Source organism: Sabethes cyaneus, chromosome 2 (genome assembly GCF_943734655.1).
Source record: "Sabethes cyaneus chromosome 2, idSabCyanKW18_F2, whole genome shotgun sequence".
Lineage (NCBI taxonomy): Eukaryota > Metazoa > Arthropoda > Insecta > Diptera > Culicidae > Sabethes > Sabethes cyaneus.
In genome coordinates, this window is record NC_071354.1 from 181058329 (window position 1) to 181080662 (window position 22334).

General features: G+C 40.6%; 1 protein-coding gene across 1 annotated transcript in view; it reads left to right on the forward strand.

Annotated features, from left to right (window-relative positions):
- Positions 1–450: 450 nt before the first annotated feature.
- Positions 451–22334, forward strand: part of LOC128736412 (fringe glycosyltransferase) — a 265753-nt gene continuing 243869 nt past the window's right edge. The window contains exons 1-2 of the mRNA XM_053830895.1: positions 451–582; positions 904–1215. Of these exons, the coding sequence (XP_053686870.1) occupies positions 451–582; positions 904–1215 (444 nt within the window). The remainder of the gene's footprint in view (positions 583–903; positions 1216–22334) is intronic.

The following is a 22334-nucleotide window of genomic DNA, read 5'->3' on the forward strand; positions in this document are numbered from 1 at the left end:
AGTAAGATGGTTGGATGCTCATCAATACATTTACGAATTTTAATGCTTAACTGGTAGAATCAACCACTTGTCCGTCTTACCCACCCTGTTCGTCTTACCCACAGTTCCCCTACTTACTACGACGGGAATTAGAAATAAACCCTATGTGAGTTTTCGTGACGATGATCTAATATTGAACAGCAGGTTAGAGAGTGCATTCCATTGCGTCAGTGCATCCAGTGCAATTTTTTGGACGCAAAATGTACTTAAAAGTTTGTGCTAATAGGTTTACTTGTAGCATCAAATGATATGGTTTGATATTGTGTAAATTGTTCCAATCTCAATCAATTTAAAATTATGTTTACGCATTGACGAACGACCATTAGAAAACTCAACTTCTCAAGAACATGTTTAACTCTTCCGTTCTAATGAACAATTCCAACAAATCCAGAAAGTACCGAAAGCAAGAGAATGACACACCGATGGCGATGTCTCTGCGGCAAGCAATTCGATGCACAGCAGCGCCGTTGCCCGCCGGCCGGCAGCTTGATGGCACTGCTGCGGCTAACCGGTATGCGGGGTCCGGCAAAGGAAACCAAGATCGTGACAGACGAATGCACCTGCGTTGTCTTGTAATGTCTGAGTGGTGCACCTCGAACCACCACCGCTTTTGAAGGAGGGATTGATGATGGAAGAACCATCTTCAGTAGCGGCTAATCGTCCGTGCAAGTTTCCAACTTTCAATATCACGGTTGTAATCATGTTCGTTCCGTTCCGTTCGTTCGTCGTGTCGCCGTAATCCCTACCACTATTGCACTGCATGAGTTCGGTGGCGGGGCGGCGATTGAATTCGAGCACATTATTTTGACAGTTCTTTAATGTTTTCCCTTCTGCTAACCGTTTCTCTTTCTGTGTGATTTACAGGATCTTCAGTATGGTTCGACGGATTCAGCAGCGGCAACAGTTCAAAATGTGATAGCCAAACGGGATTACAGTGTGAATAGTGTCAACAGTCATGTGATCAAAAGTGTGAGTGCAAAATCAGCTGCCTACCCGACCAGATTCGACAAATCGTACTACGACTACCAGAATGGGCAGCTCTCGGTTACCGGGACTCCGAAGCCACCCACAACCGAGCTGGACGATGTGCTGATTAGTGTTAAAACGACAAAGGGCTACCACGACACTCGACTGGAAATGATCATCAAAACGTGGTACCAGCTGGCAAAAGAACAGGTACGGGCCGAAGAACTTGTCATATTTTTTTCAACGCTCTGTTGTATTAGTTAACACATGCTGAGGCCATTGTGTTCAGTTGGCCGAAGCAAACCGGCAGGCAGCAATTGTTCCGCACCGTGGAGCGGAAAGTCTACGCCACCACCGCAAAGACCCGCGTGCATTCCCGATGGGACTGTCTGTCGGCTCGGAGGGTCTTTGCGGTGGTCGTAATGGTGCGGTTTGCGTAAAGTAAATGAGTTCCAATGAGATTTTCTTTGGAGTTTTGATTTATTATTAGGGTGAGTGAACCTCGCCCGAGGTTCACATTTTATTGAGTCTGCCGCTATACTGCAGGTCGGTCGATGTTCACTTACTTAACCAGCCATGATCGCTTGCGAAATGTTTCTTCTCTTTGAATCGCAATCAATCAAATTGAGGAAACCTGGTATTTTGTGTTAACAATATCATTATTAATTAATCTTAAGGCAGCCTTAACACAATTAACGTTCTATGGAAATGTGGAAATTCAGTATAAATTTCCGCAAATCTGGCGAATACTGAATTTTAATTTGCCAAATTTTATCTTCGGTCTGCAGGTTAATTGTTTTTCCTGTGCCATTTCAAAGACCCACAAGCACAGACTAAAATCGATTCAGCACACTTCAGCCCGTTCGTTTAAAATTCCTCACCAGCCCACAGTGCGACCCTCAATCTGCACACCGACCAGTTAATGCCACACCCTCTTAACCTTTGCGGTTTTGTTCGCGTTCGCCTGTACCTAGGTGCAGAGGCACAGCCAGGCAGGTACACAATCAGAAGGACCTGCGTCCGCCTTTTTTAGCTTCTTCGGTAGACTACTGAATACTAAAAGGAAAAAAATCAGAAAAGAAAACGATAATTGCAGACTCGTGGTTGGAGTTTTCATCCCTTTTCCTCACCAAGCTTCCCCAGCAGACTGCAACTAACTGGAACGTCTCGCCGCAAAAGGGATTAATTTCACTTTTGTTTCTGGAGTTCTGCCACTTCTGTCAAGGATATAATTGAAGGCATCCGGCGTCTTAGTTTTGTACATGGTAGAAGACTCCCGACAACACGAGCAGGAACGAGAAGCGAAAGGGCAAAATAGTTATCAATTATGCTGTCTTACAAAATTGCCAAAATCAATTGTGTCAGAAAATTGTTCTTCAGAAAAACCAAAATATGACATTATTGGTGAGTTATTTTTTGTTCCAGCTTCCTATTCGGGTATCGGGTAGTTGTTCATTGTTTTCCCTTTCCTTAGCTCATTCGGACTCGTAAGATGTGAAAAATTTAATTATAGCTTCCCTTTCTAAGACAGCAGTAAACCAAGTTTTTGCCACAATTTACTGCTCTGCGCTGTAATGAACGAAGGTAATGACAATTCAATTAACACGACAAGATAGGTAGTTGCACGTTTTTTTTCACTATCGAGAAACAACATTGTTGCATAGCCCGGTTGCAGGCGCACTTAAAGCTGCAGACTCATTCCGGTGCAATCAATGCTTTTACTGCAAGCAGAGATCGAGCAAAAAGTTTCTTCTGACGTTAGGTCTGACAACTTAGTCAACTTTGTGGAACACGATGCTGGTGGGCCAGCTCGATTTTTGCTGTGGACAGTTAGATCCATATTTTAAGGCAAAAACACTCCAGATTCTAAATAAATAGCCGTCGAATAGAATTTTAGAATATGTGTCATACAGCGTGTTTTCAAAGGATTGTTACTTCTGTGAAAACCATGAAACGCTCTTCACGAACATTTCTTCAGAATCCAAACATCATATTTTAATCTCTACTACATTCATTATGTTGATAAATATTATTTGGTAGTTTTGTTAACATAACAAGGACTGAGATTAAAACAATACCAAAAAGTAAGAGAATGGCCCTAAGAATGGTCTCAGCCGCAATGTTTAGGACGTAAAACTTAAAACATATATAACGTACACAAGCACGCTTTATTTCACTGGCCAATACTTACTAACCAACTCTCACTGACCAAATTTAACTGATTAAGTTTTACTGGCCAAATTTAACTAACTAAAACTCGCTGGCGAATACTAACTGACCAACTCTGACTTACCAGATCTCACTGACCAAACCTCACTGGCCAAATCCCATTGGCCAAATATAACTGGCCAAATCTGACTGAACACATCTCACTGGCCTGCTCCCACTGACCAATAATCACTGGTGAAATCTCACCAGCCAAATCTCCCTAGCCAATACTAACTGGCCAATACTCACTGACCAATTGTCACTGACCAACAAACTGCCCGAATCTAACTGGCCAAATCCGACTGGCCAAATCTCACTGACCAACACTCACTGGCCAGGACTTACTGATCAACTCTCTCTCTCTGTTGTGTCTAGTAGCCAGCATTATAGAAATCCATTCTCTGGACTTCGACCGTGTTGAATTGGAATAATGTGTCCTTTTCCGGGCCGATGTCTATCCGGTTTTTCACTTCCTAGTTATTTCATACAAAGTAATATCGGCCAGTTTCGGGTTTAATTGTTAATCACTCCGATATGATACAAAAAACCACAATTTTTTTGAAATTCTACCGGTTAACAAAACCGTGAAGTGAATCGAAAGAAACCGATTTAATTGAACTATTTTATTCCATTGGCAACGTTTCAAAAGTGACCCAACATCTTATGCTACCGCTACCACATTCTCCTGTATAATGATAGTGACATTAACTTAACGAAACTCGTCTAGAGAGTCGGTTAACTACTGTGTCAAGGCTACTAGAAAAATCCGCTCCCAAACACTCACTGATCATCACTGGGCAAATCTCACTAGCCAAATTTACCTAATCAAATCTCACTGGCCAAATCTCGCAACCCAAATCTCGCAACCCAAATCTCAACGCCCAATACTCACTGACTAATTGTCACTGATTAACTCGCACTGACCAAATCTTACTAGCCAAATCTCGCTAGCCAGTACCCACTGATCAACTGTCACCGGCTAGATCTAACTGATCAACTCTTACTGTCCAGCTCACACTGACCAAACGTCACAGACCAAATCTGACTGACCCAATCTAATTGGCCTACTTTCGCTGGCCTACTCTCACTGGCTAACAATCAACGGTCAAATCTAACTGGCCGATTCTCACCAGTCCAATCTCACTAGCCCATACTTACAGGCCAATACTCACTGACCAACTCTAACTGGTCAAATGTTACTGGCCAAAACTTACTGACCAACTCTCACTGAGCAAATCTCACAAACCAAATCTTACTGGCCAAATCAAACTGGTCAAATCTCACTGGCCAAATTTCACCCTTCGAATATCATCACGCAAACTACTGCCCAAATCTCACCAGCTGAATCTTACAGGCCAAATCTCACTGTCCAAATCCCACCAGCAAAATCTCACTGGCTAAATCTCACTGGCTAAATCTCACTGGCTAAATCTCACTGGCTAAATCTCATCGGCCAAATTTCGCTGACCAAATTTTACTGGCCAAATCGAAGTGGCCGAATCTCACTGGCCAATACTTACCGACCAACTCTCACTGGCCAAATCTCACTACTCAAATCTAGTCGGTCAAATTTTACCGGCCGAATCTTACTGGCCAAATCTGGCTGACCAAACCGCATTGGCCAAATCTCGCTGCCCAAATCCTGCTGGCCAAATCTCACTGGCCAAATTTCGCTGACCAAATTTTACTGGCCAAATCGAAGTGGCCGAATCTCACTGGCCAATACTTACTGACCAACTGTCACTGGCCAAATCTGAGTACTCAATTCTAATCGGTCAAATTTCACCGGCCGAATCTTACTGGTCAAATCTGGCTGACCAAACCTCACTGGCCAAATCTCGCTGGCCAAATCCTGCTGGCCAAATCTCACTGGCCAAATCTCACTAACAAAATATCATCGGCCAAATCTCGCTGGCCAAATCTCACTGCACAGTAGTCCAAAAGGGCGAAAAGTGGAACTTTTTTCCTAGTGTCTCTTGTTTTCATCTTATCATTTATGGTCTTCAGCACTTTTGTGTGTATGAATATCCCCCTCAATCTAAAATTGTCAAAGGTTAGTCATCGCTTATTATAATGAAAATAAAAAAATAACTTTTTTGTGTTAGGAAATATAGACATAGTTCCTTCGACAAAGTTGTAAATATTGTAAAAACAAGCAACTTTACTGAAGAAATAAAATTTCTATGTTTATCGAGTGCTGAACTATAGGCCATATTCTTTAAAACTTCATTAAAAACTGATTTTTCATACTTAGCTTTTGTTAGTAGCATTTTACAAGAATATAATGTTCTAGGCAATTATCGAAGCTCTCAAAATACACGCTTTTGCAGAAGACTGCAAGTTTCTTGGATCTTTGCTTGCTGAGTTAGCGCATATTAAAGCTTTAAATTTCCATAGCGTCACAAGCCCATGGGGTAAAATGGGGCAAGCGGATTTATGAAATCAGCACTTCATCTTAAAGCTTAAGTCGAGTACTATAAACTTGTATGGGTTCCGCTTGTCCACAACCACCCAAATGAGAGTACGGCACGCATACGTTTTAGGTGTTTTGCGTTCACGAAAGGCTCGATACACGTCCATTTTTTGTTGTGTTCGTGGATAGACTCATGATTTTTTCGGTAAAGTTATAGAAAATATAAAGCGAAACAACTTTCCAAAAGAATTGACATATCTATCTCTATCGAGTGCAGAGCTGTAGAGTATTTTCCATGGAAATTTTTTAAAAAAAATAAGTTTTTCATATTTAGCGTATGTTGGTTGCATTTTACAAGAGTATATGGTTGTAGGTGGTTATTTAAAAACTCAAAATACATGTTTTTGCAAAAAGTGCAAATCTTTAGGACCTATCCTTACAAAGTTAGCGCTTATTTAAGCTTAATTTTTCCTTAACTTTACGAGCCAAAAGCGATAAATTTGTAAGGAAAGGTCCTAGAGATTTGCAATCTTCTGGAAAAACGTGTATTTTGAGTCCTGCAGTAATCACCTAGAACCATATATTCCTGTAAAATGCAACCAACATAAGCTAAATATGAAAAACTTATTTTTAAAGAATTTCCAGGGAAAATGCTCTATAGCTCTGCACTCGATAGGAATAGAAATGTCATTTCTTTGGCAAAGTTGTTTCGCTTTATATTTTCTATAACTTTGCTGAAGAAACCATGAGTCTGTCTACGAACACAGAAAAAATGGACGTATATCGAGATTTTCGCGAACGCGAAACAAGATGGTCGCTCTCGCACGTCATTACAGCCTGAACAACTGATACCGATCACTTGCGAGGACTCGCGAGGACTCGCACTCCCGCCCGCGTGTAAAATCGAGGGCGTAAGATGAAGAAGAAAACAAAAAGTAAAAACATCTATATCTCAGGGTGCCGCTAGCCCTCACGGGCAGCTGGTTGCTCAGGAGTTGTTTGCCTCGTAAGTGATTATGCAGAATGACGCTACGAGACTGTGCGTTTGCGAATGTGTAGGTAGTAAAATGTCTGCACACAGCAACGCCGGTTGTTTTTCGTTTGTTCTGGGGGCGCCATTTTGGGAATTTGCGTGGAGCGACAAATTGGCTAGCGTCGGCCCTGTGCCCAAGCAGCACACTTTTGGCACTTTCTGTTGAAGAAACTTATTTACGACTACAATTTGTTCTAAATTACTTGCCGCAACTGATTTATAACAACTGTGCTAGTAGGGTGTGCATCTGTCTTTGAGTCAGTCAGCATTCTCACCGCGATGCGGCGTTTTCAAGAAAGGCGTTCGTTCGGCTGTGGAAAAAAGCGAGGCATTACATCGCTATGCGCAGGATCGAAGCTACTGAAGACTCCCGTAAATAAGCTTCATGAAGCAAAGCACCATATCTCCTGCATGGATTTTTCCAGGATGGTCGACTGCTGCACAGAGTCTTACAAAGTTCTCATCATACAGCACCCAAAAAATCGAAAACGGCACTCAAATAGATAGTAATTATACAGACCTAAAGGTGGCCTTTGACCGCCGAATGGGTTGTTTGTTTGTTTGAAGAATGGGTACAATGCCGACCTTTGTAGACTGGCTGAGGTCATATCAGTTTAACCCGTCTCATTCTGTGAGACTAGGCAACGTACATTCCAATCAATTTTGTTATCGATCTAGTGTCCCACAAGGAAGCGATCTTAGACCTTTGCTTTTCTCACTATCCTTCAATGATGTATATACCGTGTTACCTCTAAGATGCACACTTCTGCATGTGGATGATTTGAAGATCTTCCTCAGTGTAAAGTCTATTGAAGATTGTCGCGGGCTCCAAGGGCTTCTCAATATCTTCTTCGTCGACTGGTACAAAGCAAACGGACTCTTCATGAGTGTGCGTAAATGTCCGGTCATCTTTTTCAATCGCTAAAAGATCTCAATTCAATGAGACTACAATATCGATGGTGAGTCCCTGGATGAAGCCTTCATCATCAAAGACCTCGGTGCACACCTGGATGAGAAGCTCTCGTTCCGTAAATATTACTCGTACATAATAGCTAGGCAATAAAAATCTGGGATTTATTTTGCAAGTCACTAAGGAATTTTGGGATCCATATTGCCTGTGCGCTCTTTATTACTTTCTCGAACGATCCGTAATTGAATATGCAGCTGTAGTGGGGAGTCCTCATATAAGGGTATTTGTGTAACGCCCCTACCCTCCATGAAACTAATTTCGAAACCTGGCTGGACCCGAAGAATTGAGGACAAAAATAGTCGTGTTGGCCAGGAAATAGAACGACCGGTGCATAAAATAATAAAACATTTCTGAGAATGCGCGGTCCAGTTTCTCCAGGGGTGCGCGCAACGAAATTAGAATAAATTTTGTGTTAATTTTAGCTTAATTAAACAGTTTCTCCCGCGTACCTTGTGACTCGAAGAACAAAAATAAACATATGAACGTTTTTGCATGGCTTGTAGAAACCACCACGTGCGTTCATTTAGATAGCCACACGGGCGCTAAAAGGATGCCACTCTGCAAGACGGACGTCTCAGAGCGACCGCAAGTTAAGTGGAGAGAACGCAAAGTCACTCTCCACTTTGGCAACTTTTGTTTACTTACTTTCGCACGGGGGATAAATTTGGCTATTGTCAAAATAGGAGAAAGCAATTTTCACGTGAAGAAATCGTCTAGGGACAATAAGTAGGTGGGGAATTATCCCCTTTATGCTAGCTTAGGTTGACAACCAATATTTGGGAAAGAATAAATGAGTCGTAAGTCTCCCGTCCACCCTTAAGGTGTTGGTCGGGTGCGCAATTTAATCCGCTTTTTTAATCCAGGTTAATTTGGATTTCTCCCATGGCGAAACACTTACAATCTTTCTGCATCCTTTCCATCAAGATTGTTGTCGTTTGTTGAATGTGAACGCATTGAAAAGCGGACGAAAAATTGTAGGATTCTCTTTATTAGGAAGGATTTAGTCGGTGAATTAGATTGCCCTACCGTCCAGACTCAAACCAATACCAGTGGCGTCACACGTGTTTTGCGAAATAGAAAACTTCTTCGACCGGAGTTCGGCAATCTGTTTCGCATTTGATGGACAAGCCGTTGTTGATTCAATTGACCACTTGAACTGCAACCACATAACCCCACTGATGGGGCCGTCGAGATCACGTAGTCTCCACCCAGTCGACGCTGGGATGACATCAGCCGGGATAGGAAGTCAGCATTACCAAATTTGTCCATTAGAACATGTTGAATGTCGAAATCGTTCAATAGGAGTGTCAGTCAGGAGTGCTGTGACGATGATCTCCTTTGACGAGTTGTCGTGAGTGAGCATTAGATCGAACAGTAGAATTGACATGCATTGGTCGAATAACTTCTGGCAGTTTTTGGTTCAGCACCAGCGAACTTCCTGTTTGAGCAGATTGTCCTGGGGAGCTTTCAGTTGCTTCATTTGATTAACGAACCTACCATAGTGTCCAGGTAAAAACGGAGCTGCCCAACTTCCTTCGAAGGCTGCATCTTGGTGATAGCTTCAATTTTCGAAGGGTCAGATCGAATGTTGTCCTTGTCTATGATGTGTTCCAGGAACTCAATCTGAAGGAGCGCAAAATGGCATTTTTCGAGACGTAAGTGGAAAATATACTGACACACACGTTCGTACATAGCATAGAGGCTTCTATCGCGCTCCTACCTGGTGTGACCAGCGATAAGGATGTCGTCTAACTACGACTTGACTGCATTAAGGCGAATATAAAACGCTTTCAGCGCATGCCGTTTTACCCCTGGTAGTATTTTTTTTTTCTATTAGTCCATGGACATGACTACTGAACTGCTGACAGTGTTTTCCTTTCTCAGCTTTCTACCCTTCATAACATTTTATTCATAATTTGCAGTGCTGAATGATTGCTCGACTGGTGATTAGAGTCCACTGACGAAACGAAAGGCTTTGAGCTTGGAGAGTTGAAACGCTTAACAGTGTTTGTTCACCATGGCGAAATAATAAATACATCCACATCACATATCTGCTAGTCGAAAATTTGCATTTCAAAGGTTAAACACACAACACACATTCGAAATTTGATTGAAACTCGCTTGTCTAATTTAATCAATTGCCTTCCGGAAAACCGAATACGTGATTCGGAGGATTAATCTGAAATTTAACTGATAAGCATATATCAGCCGGGCTCATTTCACATTCACCAATTTTTTCGCCAAACCTATAATTCCCTATTAACCGTACAAATTCCACATGGTCAAAATCAATAATATTGCTTCATTCACAGCACCACTCGCATTCATCGATTTCCATTTACACTAATTTTATTCTTTATAAATATTCAAATACTACCTATCATTGCCAAATCCTCTGATAAATAGGTATGGCCAGCAAGTGTCCGCTGATAGTGGCGGCGGCTGCCGAGGTCCGTTGATAAGATTTCCGACCACAATCAGCCAGCAGCGAAGCCAGCAGCGCAGTAATTAATAGATTTTGCGATTCGCGTCGCCCCGTCATATTAAAAATTTGAACGGCGACGCGACCGGTGAAACGGCAGCGTTTGGTTTTATCACAGGATTATCGATGGTCGGTCGTAAACCGGATTCTCCTCGGACGACGATGACGTCGTCAACAGACAACCGACGTGCCGAACTGCTGCTCTACGCTTTTCGACTCCAACGATGGGAGAAAATGGCGACTTGATTTGCCACCGAGGGAAAAAAATCACGCAATTATTTCCAACCGTGGCAGCAATGAAGCTTCAACCAACAGCCAATTAGAATGGTTACAATTCTCGAAATCACGTAGATCTCCGCCTCCTGTCTAGGCCGCGGCCGGTCGAATTTCTTCCCACCAGAAGAAACAGATCACCATCTATCATTATTCGGAGTGATGATTCAATTTTTGGCTTCTGATAGAGGACCGTTCGTTAGGAGGTTTGATCGCTGCGACTGCGACTGAAGTGCGAGAACGAGATGACTACCGGTTGTAGATCCCTGACCCTACCGGAGAGTTGCTACGACTTGTTATTTTTGACGGTCCCTCACGTAACCTATAATTTGCCTCATTGCCAACACCGAACATGAGTGCGCACAAACGTAGACACACATTCACGCAGCCAAACGCAGAGCAAGTGCCAATCTGATGACCGAAAAGCAACCAAATAATCACGGTTCCTTCCTGTGAACTTGGGTTACCGGTTAGAGTGGTTCCGTTGCAGATATGTTCGATTATTTTTATCATTTTTCTCGAATCACTCAAAGCATTTGATTACATATTGTAGGTACTGGAATTTTACTCAAAAAAAATCACCTGCGAATTCGAACCACCCCTCAACCGCATCAAATGTACCGGAGGAGATGGTCCCAATAAGCAATTAACTGTTCCGAGGCAGCGCCGTTTAGTTGGCAGTTCCGCGCATAGCGCTGCAAGTAACGACACCAGCGCGGTTAGTGCTTGTGTTGTGATAAGCCTTTTTATACCTGCATTCCTCTCTCGCACAGGACAATGAAAGTGAAGGCTGCGTCCCATAATTACACAGTCGTCGAACCAGTACAGCGCGGCCGCCCCGGGGACCACAGTGTCTTCTACCGAACAGGCCAGGAAGCATTTTTGAAACCGGCTTTGAAACAGTCGCGAAAGATTGATTGATCGATGCTCGAAGGATATTGCGGCGTTGAATCGCCTCGACAACACATGGTCCAAGACCCATGTTTACTTTTTACTGATTTCTTTATGAAGTAAAAAAAAATTGTTAATTGCCAAATTTCGAAGCCATATTTTATTTAACTTTTCCCGCTAGAACAGATCGGTCGTCTCCGACGAAGCTCTTTATTATGCCGCAAAAATCATTTATGCAAACCACAGCAGCGCACCCGGGTATCACTTTTCAAGAGCCCATGGGATGAATTTTCAACTTCCCTTTTCAACAGCCAGCGACGAGTCGAGTCAAGAACGAAACCATCTCCCGCCGGCGACCGTTGCAGAAGCTGCTCCTGATATAGTTGCACTTTCATCATGCGCGCAAGTTCCTCTGATGTTGTATGAAAATAATTGCAACAGATAGCGGCAGCAGCAACAGCAACAACCGAGCAGAGTGACAGCGCGGTAATTGGGTTTCGCTTTCGGATTCTTTGTTCCTGTAATCTACCCACTTCCCTACTCTGCCGGTTCAGGTTGTTCACTTTCTACCGGCCGGGCCGGCGTGATATCGATTTTGTTTTTTACTCTCAAGAACGTTGCCACTGCGTCACAGGTTAATGGTCGATGTGAAGAATATTGTTTACTCCATTTTTCAAGCCATCGAAAATTAATAGTGGTTCAATGGCATGATTACGACCCTGAATTGTAATATTACACTAATCACAGCATTTATCTTAACGAGATTCATTAGTGTCATCATCACCAGCAACATCTTCAACAAATCGATTTTTCTCATATTCACTTTTATTGGTTTCATAAGAGGTCCTTAAGAACGAATAATAATTCTTGAAGCCACTCTACACGCAGGTTGACCAGTAATAATTCATTATATTGAACAGGGAGAATAAAAATAATAGCATTCGTAATTAAAGCTCTGTGCTATAGAACGATTGTCTGTACTCCACAGGAACTGGTTTAAGATTTAAGATCGTGGAACATAATAGTATCCTGTAATATAATGAGTACAGTTATTTTAAATGCTCAACACAAAATTGATAACATTGTTAAAGACCAAAGATTTAAAAGGTGGTAATATTTTGAACTCTTTCCACGGAAGCCATTCCGTGTTGTTAAAACGAATATTTTTTATAGTGCCGATCGAAATTGCACTCCCGTTGTATTGATCTATTGCTCTATTGCTCTATTGCATAATTTATCACTAGCAAAAAAAAAATTCGACGAAACTTCACCTTTGATTTGTACAATCAAATTATCAGTGGCTATAATAAATGCTATCGCTTGCTCTGACATTGAACCAAAACTCAAATAGTTCCAAATTAAACATGCACGCTCACTTGACCGCACGCACAGAATGATCTTTAAAACCTCGCCATTTTGATGCTATACAATGCAGTTCCTTACTCCATCCGAACGTGTCGCCCTTCCCACCTTTTTGAAAACCTGATCATCGATTCTGTAGTTAAATACGATAGGCGATTTGATCCGATTGAATATAATTACTTAGCATTTGGTAATACTAATCGCCATGCAGTTCAATTTGCACCAATTCACAAATGTGTCCAAAAGTATTTGAGGACGACGACAATCCTTGATGTTACGAATCGTCAAGTTTATTTTAAGATCATCAGCATATGCCACAGTCTGCAATCAGTTTCAACAGCAGAGGCAGCGTCGTTAAAGAATAAAACAAATAAAAGTGGTCCTAAGCTACTGCCTTGGGGTACACCCGATTTATTTGGGAAGTGGGACGATAGTTTTGACTCGAGTTGCACTTGCAGAATCCCAGCATGTGACAAACTGTTGCGAAGCGCCTAGACGCACGATTTTGTAAAACACCCAGCTAGCATTTTCATATGTATAAAAAAGGTAAAAATTAGCATTACGTACAGATATACATGCTAAATAAATCGTATTTCATGTGCAAAATTGGCATATCCGTTCTATTTTGGAGGCGATATACGTGATTACGAATAATTTTAAGCGTTACGACTATATAAGTATTTATATACGATAATATCCGATTAAGCGCGAGTCGCTCCGTACTACTCTACGATTGTGTCCTGAAAAGCGTATGTATGTCAATCATTATCATTATATACGACAGAAAATTAACTTGATCCTACTTTATCCAGCTATAGTTACGATTTCGAGTTTGTTAGGAGATATTTACGATAGTTTTCGTGCATTGATATACGAGTTGGTGCTAGCTGGGCAGTAGGCGGTGATTGATGGTGTATATCACATCTACTTGTACCTTACGTTCCAACTCAGTGATACAATTTAAGCTGAAGTGTAGAAGATTCGTTGTCACGGAACGGTCAGCCATGAATCTTTGTTGTTCTGAAGAAATGTAGTGTCTAGTGCTTTGAGTTAATAATGCGAGTTAATTATTTCGAATAATTTGGAGGCAGCAGATAAACTAGTAATGTTACGGTAATTGCTTTCGCTTCGGCGATCGACATCGACACAATTGTCTTTCATTTTTTAGTTCTATTGTCTTTACTTTTTGCTGTCGCCTTCTTGTCTTTTTTGTTGTTGTCTTTTTAACGTCTGTTATTAATTTTTGATCTTTCATCTATACATCGCACTTTTTGTCTCTTTCCAGTGATTTAGTATTTTTTTATTGGCTTTTGTAACGCCTTTTGTAACGTTGCTTCTCATGACGTCTTTTCGTTATTTTCATTGTGTTTTTTGGTAATTTTCATCGCTTCTTCGACGTTTTCTTCAATCTTTCGTCATATTTTTGTTATTTTTGTTGTCTTACGTCGTTTTTCATCTACTTTTCGCCTACTTGTCATCGCTTTATCATCATCGTCTTTTCGCAGTCTTTCTACCACCTCTTTGTTATCTATTTCGATTTTCTTGCGTCATCTTTTCGCCGTCTTTTTGTCATCTCTTTTTTGTCCTTTCTTCATATTCTTTATCTTTTCGTGGTCAGTCTGTCGTCTTTTCGCCATCTTTTCATCGTTATTTTATCGTTTTTTGTCGCCTACTTTGCATTTTTTATGCTTATTTGCTTTTTTCATAGTCTGTTTTGTTGCGGTTTTGGGCGTCTTTTCAATGTCAGTTTGCCCTGTTTTCGTCATTTTTAATCATGTTTTTATCGTCTTTTGTCATTTTGACCGTCTTTTAGTTATCTATTTGTTGTCTTTTATTCCTATTCTACGTCTTATCGTCATCTCGCTGTCGACACCTCTTCTCTCTTCGACACGTTTTGACCGTCTTTCAGTTATCTATTTGTTGCCTTTTATTCCTATCCTACGTATTTTTGTCATCTCTCTGTCGGTTTTTAGACATCTTTTCGTGCTCTTTTTACCATCTTTTTATCGTATTTTCATCGTCTCGGTAGGTTTTTGCCGTTGTTGCTGTTTTGGCGAAATTTTATCATTAGTTTGTCGTGTTTTCTTCGAGGTTTGTTATCTTTTCATCGTCTTCATGTCGTGTATTTTCTGTCATTGCGTCATCTTATTTTCTTTTGGACGCCTATTCGCCTTCTTTCTGTCATCTCTTTGTTGTCTTTTGTTCGTATTCTCTGCCGTTTCGTCATCTCTCCTTCGGTTGTTTTGTCGTCTTTTCTTGCTCCTTTTGCCATTTTGAATCGTATTTTAGTCGTCTTTCTACAACTGTTTTGACATTTTTTATTGTTTTTTCCGAAGCATATTTGCCGTTTTTGTTCCATTTTTTTTGTTATTTTGGCGTCTTTTCATCATCAGTTTGTAGTGTTTTCTTGTTTTTGTCATCATTTTACTGTTCTTTTTTGTCTCTCCGCCACTTCCTTGCAATTTTTTCGTCTTTGTGTTGTATATTTTCTGTCATTTTATCGTTGTTTTGCTGTCTATTCGTCATCTTCTTTTCTTTTCGACTGTTTTTCGCTGTTTTTTATCATCTCTCTGTTTATTTGTATGTTTTTGTCGTCTTTTTTTGTTGTTGTGTTGTCATCTTTCCATTGTCTTTTTTCCGTCAGTCCATCGTTCTGTCGTCGTCTATGTGTCATCTCTTTGCTGTCTTTTCTTCCTGTTCTTCGTCTTTTCGCCGTCTCTCTATCGGTTTTTTTGCTCTTTTTGCTCTTTTTCGATAATTCTTTTAGTCGTCTTTTTACATTTTTTGTTGCTTTCTTTGGTGGATTTTTACCGTTTTTGTCTGTTTTGGCGTTTGCAATTCTCAATCGTATTTTAGTCGTGTTTTAACATCTGTTTTGGCATTGTTTGTTGCTTTTTTCAAAAATTTGTTACCGTTTCTGTCGTTTTTTATTTGTTGTTGCTGTTTTGAGGTCTTTTCGTCATCAGTTTGTGATGTTTTTTTTTCATTTGTCATCTTTTCTTCGTCTATTTTCTATCATTTCGTCATCCTATTTTCTTTTTGGCACTTTGTCGCCATCTTTTCATCATTTTTTTTCGTTTTCTTCGTCTTATCATCTCAGTCAGTTGTCGTTTTTTGACGTAGGACTACGTCTTACGGTAAGTTTTGAGATAGGGTGTCATTCCAAAAAATCGAAAAATGCGAGTGTCACGAAAAATGAAAGGTTTTGAGCGCCAATAGCTCAGCGGTTTTACGATCGATTTTCAATATTCTTACACCAATCGATCGGAAAATCTTCTAAGAATTGACCCAAATGAAGAAAAGTATGGATTCTTGATGTTGAACTATTGAAAAATTGAAAATAATGAACCTATGTTGTATCAGAATTGTCGCTTTGTGATTGGTTGGAAGATTCTTTACGATGATCTAAACCTATACCAATTTGATATCTGTGCTTGGGAACTAAGCCAAAACAAGTGACAAAGTTTCCTCATTTCAACAAGATTTCTTAACACCGCGGTTCAACCTAGACCATTTTGATGTCCTTGCTTGGGAAGTATGCCAGAAAGAGTGACAAAGCCCCCTCGTACCAACAAATTTCTTACGAACGCGATTAAACCTAGTCCAATTTGATGTCTGTGTTAGGGAAGTGTGCCAGAAAAAATGACAAGTTCATTATCCCAACAGATCGCAAATTCTTTACTGCGAGACGATTAAACATCGGCGAATTTGATCTCTGTGTTGGAAAAATGTACTACAGCTGTAGTGTTCGGTTATAATACGACTCCGTATGAATACGCATGCTTGCCGTTCCATTAGAAGTGTAGTGAAAAGATGTGCTGTTGATAAAATAGGATTGAATTGGTAAAATCCCTTCAACGTGGGGAACCATGGGTAATAAAAACAATCTTTAATTTCAGTAAGGTAGCAGGAAATCAATAATTTGTGTTCTTGATTTTGTTAAATTGTATTCAAATGTACAATCTTTTGAGAATTAAACATATGCAATGTTACTACTTTGATAAATGTTACATACAACGCATGCAGCATGTATATATGTTGCATATAGCATGTATACATGAAGAATCGAATGATTACAAGCATGAATACATGCTACTATCGCTACAAAAAGACTTACGTAGTCCTGCGTCACCTATATATGCGGTCGTGTCCTGTACACAACCCCTCTGATTTTGTTTTTTGTTATGTTCTATTTGCCATCTCTTTATCGAATTTTCTTCGTTTTTTCCCGACTCTTTCTGGCATTTCTGCTTGCTTTGTTCAGAAGATTTTTGCCATTTTTGTCGTTTATTTTGATGCTGCTTTGGCGACTTTTCATCGTTAGTTTGTCGTCTTTCCTCGTTTATTGTCATCTGTTCATCGTCTTATTGTCGTTTTTTTGCTATCATTTCGTCGTTCTTTCGTCATCTTATTTTCTTTTCGACCCCTTCTCTTTTTGTCAACTCTTTGTTGATGTTTTTTTCGTATTCTTCGACGTTTTGTTAGCTCTGCCGCTTTTTATTGCATTTTCATGCTCCTTTTGCCAGTTTCTAATCGTATTTTAGTCATCTTTTGACACCTGTTTTGTCTTTTTTTGTCATCTTGTCATCATCTTTTGTCATCGTTTCGCCGTTTTCTTTTTTATTGTCATTTCGTCACTTTTTCCAATTGATTCATCGTCCCTTTTGTTGGCAAGACAGCAAAAATATTGTCTTTTTAACACCTTCAAATCATTTTTTTGTCGTCTTTATGTCGTATATTCGTCATTTTAATGACATTTTAACGCTTTTGCGCCATCTCTTTACAGTTTTTACCGCGTTTCTTGTTTCATTTTTTGCTGCTGTTTTTAGCGTCTTTTTGTTATTATTTAATTGTATTTTTATGTTATTTTCGTCGTATATTTTCGTCATCTGATTTTCTTTTCAACGCCTTTTTGTCATCTCTTCGTTGTCTTTTCGTCTTATTCTGCGTTTTTTGTTACCCCACATACCAGTTATATGCCGTCTTTTAATGCTCTTTTTATCCCCAGTCAGCATTTTCATATGTATAATTAGATTCCAAATAAGAGTTACGTACTGATATGTATCCAACAAAATCGTATTCGACGCGGAAAAGCCGCTTAACCGTACCATTTTGGAGGCAATATACGCACTGAGGAATAATTTTAAGCGATACACTTATATAGGTATTTCAATACGATAGGATCCGATTAAGCACGACTAGTTACATACAGCTATACAACTTTGTGCTGAAAATCGTATGTTTGTCAGCTACTAGCATTATAAACGATAGAATATCATATTGTTCGCGCTTTATTAGGCTTTATTTACGAATCCGAATTTGTTAAGAGACATTTACGATAATTTTCGTAAATTGATATACGAGTTGGTGCTGGCTGGGTCATCTCTCCTCGTCCTCTTTTGACGCTTGTTTTTGGGCATCCTTTTTTTACTTTTTTCGACGAATTTTACTGTTTTTGTGTTCTTTTTGTTGCTATTTTAGCAACGTTCCGTCGTCAATTTGTCGTATTTTCTTCGTTTTTATGCCCCCTCTTCGTCGTCTTTTTGTCTTCTGATTTCTGTCATTTCGTCGAAATTTCGTCGTCTTGTTTTCTTTTCGACCACTTTTCACCGTCTTTACGCCTTCTCTTTGTTGTCTTTTCCTCCTTTTCTTCGTCTTTTGGTCATCTTTTTGTCACTTTTTTGACATTTTTTCATTCTCTTTTTGCAATGCTTTTTGCATTGTATTTTCGTCGTCTTTTAACGCATGTTTGCCAAAACATCGTCATCGTCAGTTTGTCGTGTTTTCAGCGCAAATCCAAAAATCGCGTCAAAACAGCGTAAATTCCAAAATTCGCGTAAATAATGAAACTTTTGATAAATAGTCGCTAAAAACCGCATAAAATGCGACTTCAGCTCAAAACAAAATTATAAATTAAGTGTTGATTATATAAATAATTACGTTATCGGGACTATTGAGAAAGTATGATTGAAATGCTCTTGGAAGATATAAAAAAAATTGGCAAAGAGTAAACTCAAAACGCATTTTGGGCAGCATTATCACAAAATATAGGTACACAAAATTGTATCAAAATGAAAAATGCGAATAAGTTCATGTAAAACAAAATTGGATTCAAAGTAGGGCATCTGTACAGCAGATACCGGCTCAGTGCATTTGCCAATCCATTCATTCATTTCAAACAAATTCCGTTTACATCAATTATTTGAGCATTGTTTTGTATTTCAAGTTTACAAGTTCGTCCTTAGAATTAACCGGTATCCTAACAACACAGCGACAAATGAAAATAATTGCATCGCAACAGAGTCGTAGTTTGTGTTATAGGAGAGGGGTCACTCTATTACGATGTTGTTAAAAGAGTTAGCTACAAGCAGATCGGCATTTCTCCATACACAGGCTGCTCAAGTTCACCCTCAAAGTAAAAAAGCCCGAGCTACGCCACTGCAAATGAGAATTATTCAAAGTTCTGCAAACGACGTAGTTTTGATACGGGCTAGCAATCATGACTCTGTCGACCAGTGCCCGGTTGGTTGGCCACATGAATGCGGGCCCATTCCGGCCAGCAGTGGCCGAAGGACAACAAATATGCAGGAAGGAAAAGAGAGACAGACAGACAGACAGACAGACAGACAGACAGACAGAGAGAGTGCTCGATTTCTTCGTTCCGCTAGAAGATGCAGCCCTGCCATTCGGTGCATGCAAAAGTTTTGCTCGTATATGCACTTAAAAGCATAGGTTTTATATGCAAAAGACGATGTCGACGACGACGACGGCCATGGGTGGCATTTTGTGTAACATGCCATGTTCGGTGTCCGTTCGTCCGCTGAGCCGATTACAGCCGCAGATGAAGTGTGGTGTGCTTAGAGAGGGTGGGTACCGACCGAGAGGGGCAAGCTCGTGTCTTGTGCCGTGTGGTGTGTTGATCTCGTTTTGTTGGACTTTCTTGCAATTTTCCGGACCCAGAGGGCGAACCAGCAGCTGCGAGAAACTCCAGTATCGAAGTTTGTACGTGTAGGAGACTTGACTTCTATCCTAGGACCAGCAGCTGGCTTCGTCGAAGGCGGGAGGAATGGCGGTGGAGAGTGTTTTTATTCCTTCTTTGCAATAATTGCATATTGATGATTACAAGCGTTGCACCTATGGGCTGCATGAATAGTACGACGATTTCGAATGGAACCGATGTCTCAATATCGATATATGCATGATCGATCGGTATGAGATGGTGATCCAAATGAAAATGGGCTTTTATCGAGTTCGTAATGCTAATGGTACATATGTTGTTATGCAGCTTGCGGCTGCACAACTAACTCCGGTGGAATTGACATGTACTGCAATGATACGCTGCTGGAACAAAGCTGTTCCAGAAGTGGTCGGTGATTGAGCATCTTTTGTTTACTTAAAAGCTTCTGATTTATGTATACGATGTCGGATGATAGCTCTATTCTAATCTGACTCAAACAGATATAGAAAAAAACCTGATGCTTTCACCAGATCAAAGCATTCATCTTCACATGATATCGTTACTACAAATTCTCTTTTCCTTCGGTTGAACGACTTCATTTAGCTCGTATGCAATTGTCACTATCTGTCATAGGAAACATGTCATAATTGCTCGAAAGGAAAATATTTACTGATGAGGTTCCACTTCGAGACGATTCCGAAAACAAACAGCTTTTAATTACTCCCTGCGGGAAACACCAACAAGGAGTAAAAAAATCACACGCTGTCAACGCGATTACACGCAACATTACATCTGTTTTAGATCTACCCTAAATTATACAACTCTCAGCCCGCCCATCCGCATGCGGGTGTGGTTTTCCACTTTCCCATTTTTCGATGGGTTTCTGTTTTCGAACCGTTTGTTGATGTTATCCCTAATGGTTCCTTCTTTCTTCCACGGTGTCATTAGCCTTCCTTGTATGTTGATGTTCGGAACAAGCCATTGGGAAGTGTCAAAAATATTCACACTTTTATTCATCTTTTTTTTCGGAGGGTGACACTGTAGCTCTTTGTTGTGGTTTTAAAATTTTGTTTTTATGCTATTTTCTACCATTCATCTTGCTACCTGCACCCTCTCTTTCTTTGTGTAGTGATGTTGTAGGACGTGATCATCATCCAGCCGCTGCGCCGCCGCATGTAGCAGATTGAGTTATGATTCTTTGATCTTTCCTCGACCTCTCCTGCACCATCGGCATCGGATAGTTATAGGCAGTGTACCGTCCCGTGTGCCGATGCTTGTTTCCAGCTAAGTGCGATCTTTCTTACCCTGGCTCAAAGCGAAGACAGCATCCTAACCGCGTATTGATCAGTTCGCCGTTTCGACCTGTTGCTCCATCTGGAGGGGCAGATCGAAGATCGATAAATCAAAATTTCTCCGGTCCGTTGAAATGGATGAGCGTCATTATCGATTTTAGATCGCGTCGGGCTCCGCCCGCCTGACGCAATCCTTCCGTCGAGATGAAAAATGTGTTCAGATTGGCTGAGGTAAGCCCCCGTAGGATCATCGAAGTCAGCCGGTCGGTCGTGCGGATTTAAATTAATAGGAACGACGAAAGATTGAAACAGTGCGCTAAATTGGAACCAGCTGGAGATCGAATCACCGACCAAAGTTGGCAACCAGGCGGGAGACTCCCGTCATCATCGGCTAACAATGTATCTATGGCTAATTGATTCATAGACTGTCATCAGTCATCTCAGCCTTCTCAGCGACCTTCTCCGACCTGTGTTGTCTGCCTAGCGGTGCATAGTTTCTCGCAGATGATTGGAGTTATGCGAAAAAAAGAAACAAATGAACCGAGTTCGGGTCGTAAACGCAAATAGTAAAGCCATTTTGCTGCGGGTCCTGCTGTGCTGGATAGTAGATTAGGTTGGTCTGGTTATGATTACATACAGGGATGTGGTGAGAATGTTTATATAACTGGTGTTACTCGGCGTTGTTAAGTATCTTTATGATTTTATTATTTGTCAGTGATTTGTTTTTCTTTTCGCCAAACTCACACATGAATAAACATGATATTCCTGTTGCTGAGCAATGGATGAACCAAACTCAGACGTGCGCATTTTACTTTCATCTTCCACAGCTAGCTCTTGACAGCGGAACAGCGGAAGTCTTTTCTCACCATGACAGACAGCTTCAGCTGCGAAAAATGCCGCATGCTATCGTGAATTGAAATGGTAGATTTATTAGCGAAAAATACGCTTTACTTTCGCAGAAAACAAGATATATTTTACTAGAAAGAAAAAAAATTTGCAAGAATTAAAAAATGTGTCAATGAAATATATAGCAAAGCAAAGCAAAGCCTAGGTGCTACATTCCGTTATCGAAACTTGACCTTCTGTTTTTATACGACATACTTCGCAGGTAGCTGTTAGAGTACAGGACAATTGCAGGGCCAGTTGCTACGATCCTATTGACTCTAATAACCTCTCCCTGCCAAGATTCGAACATACGACGACTGGCTTATTAGGTCAGCGTCATACCTCGAAGCCAACTGGCAGGCAATGAAATATATATTTTAGATTAATTTGGTGATTTATTTACAGTTTTACTCTCTCACAACTGCGGAACGCTGCAGAGTAACAGGCAGAACTTGAAGCAAAACAGAGTGAGATTAAGCAGAAAGCAGTTTGTGTGGGTTTGGTGGATCTTGCTATGACAACAGAAAGATGATGAAAAAATGACAAAAAAGGAAGGAAAGGC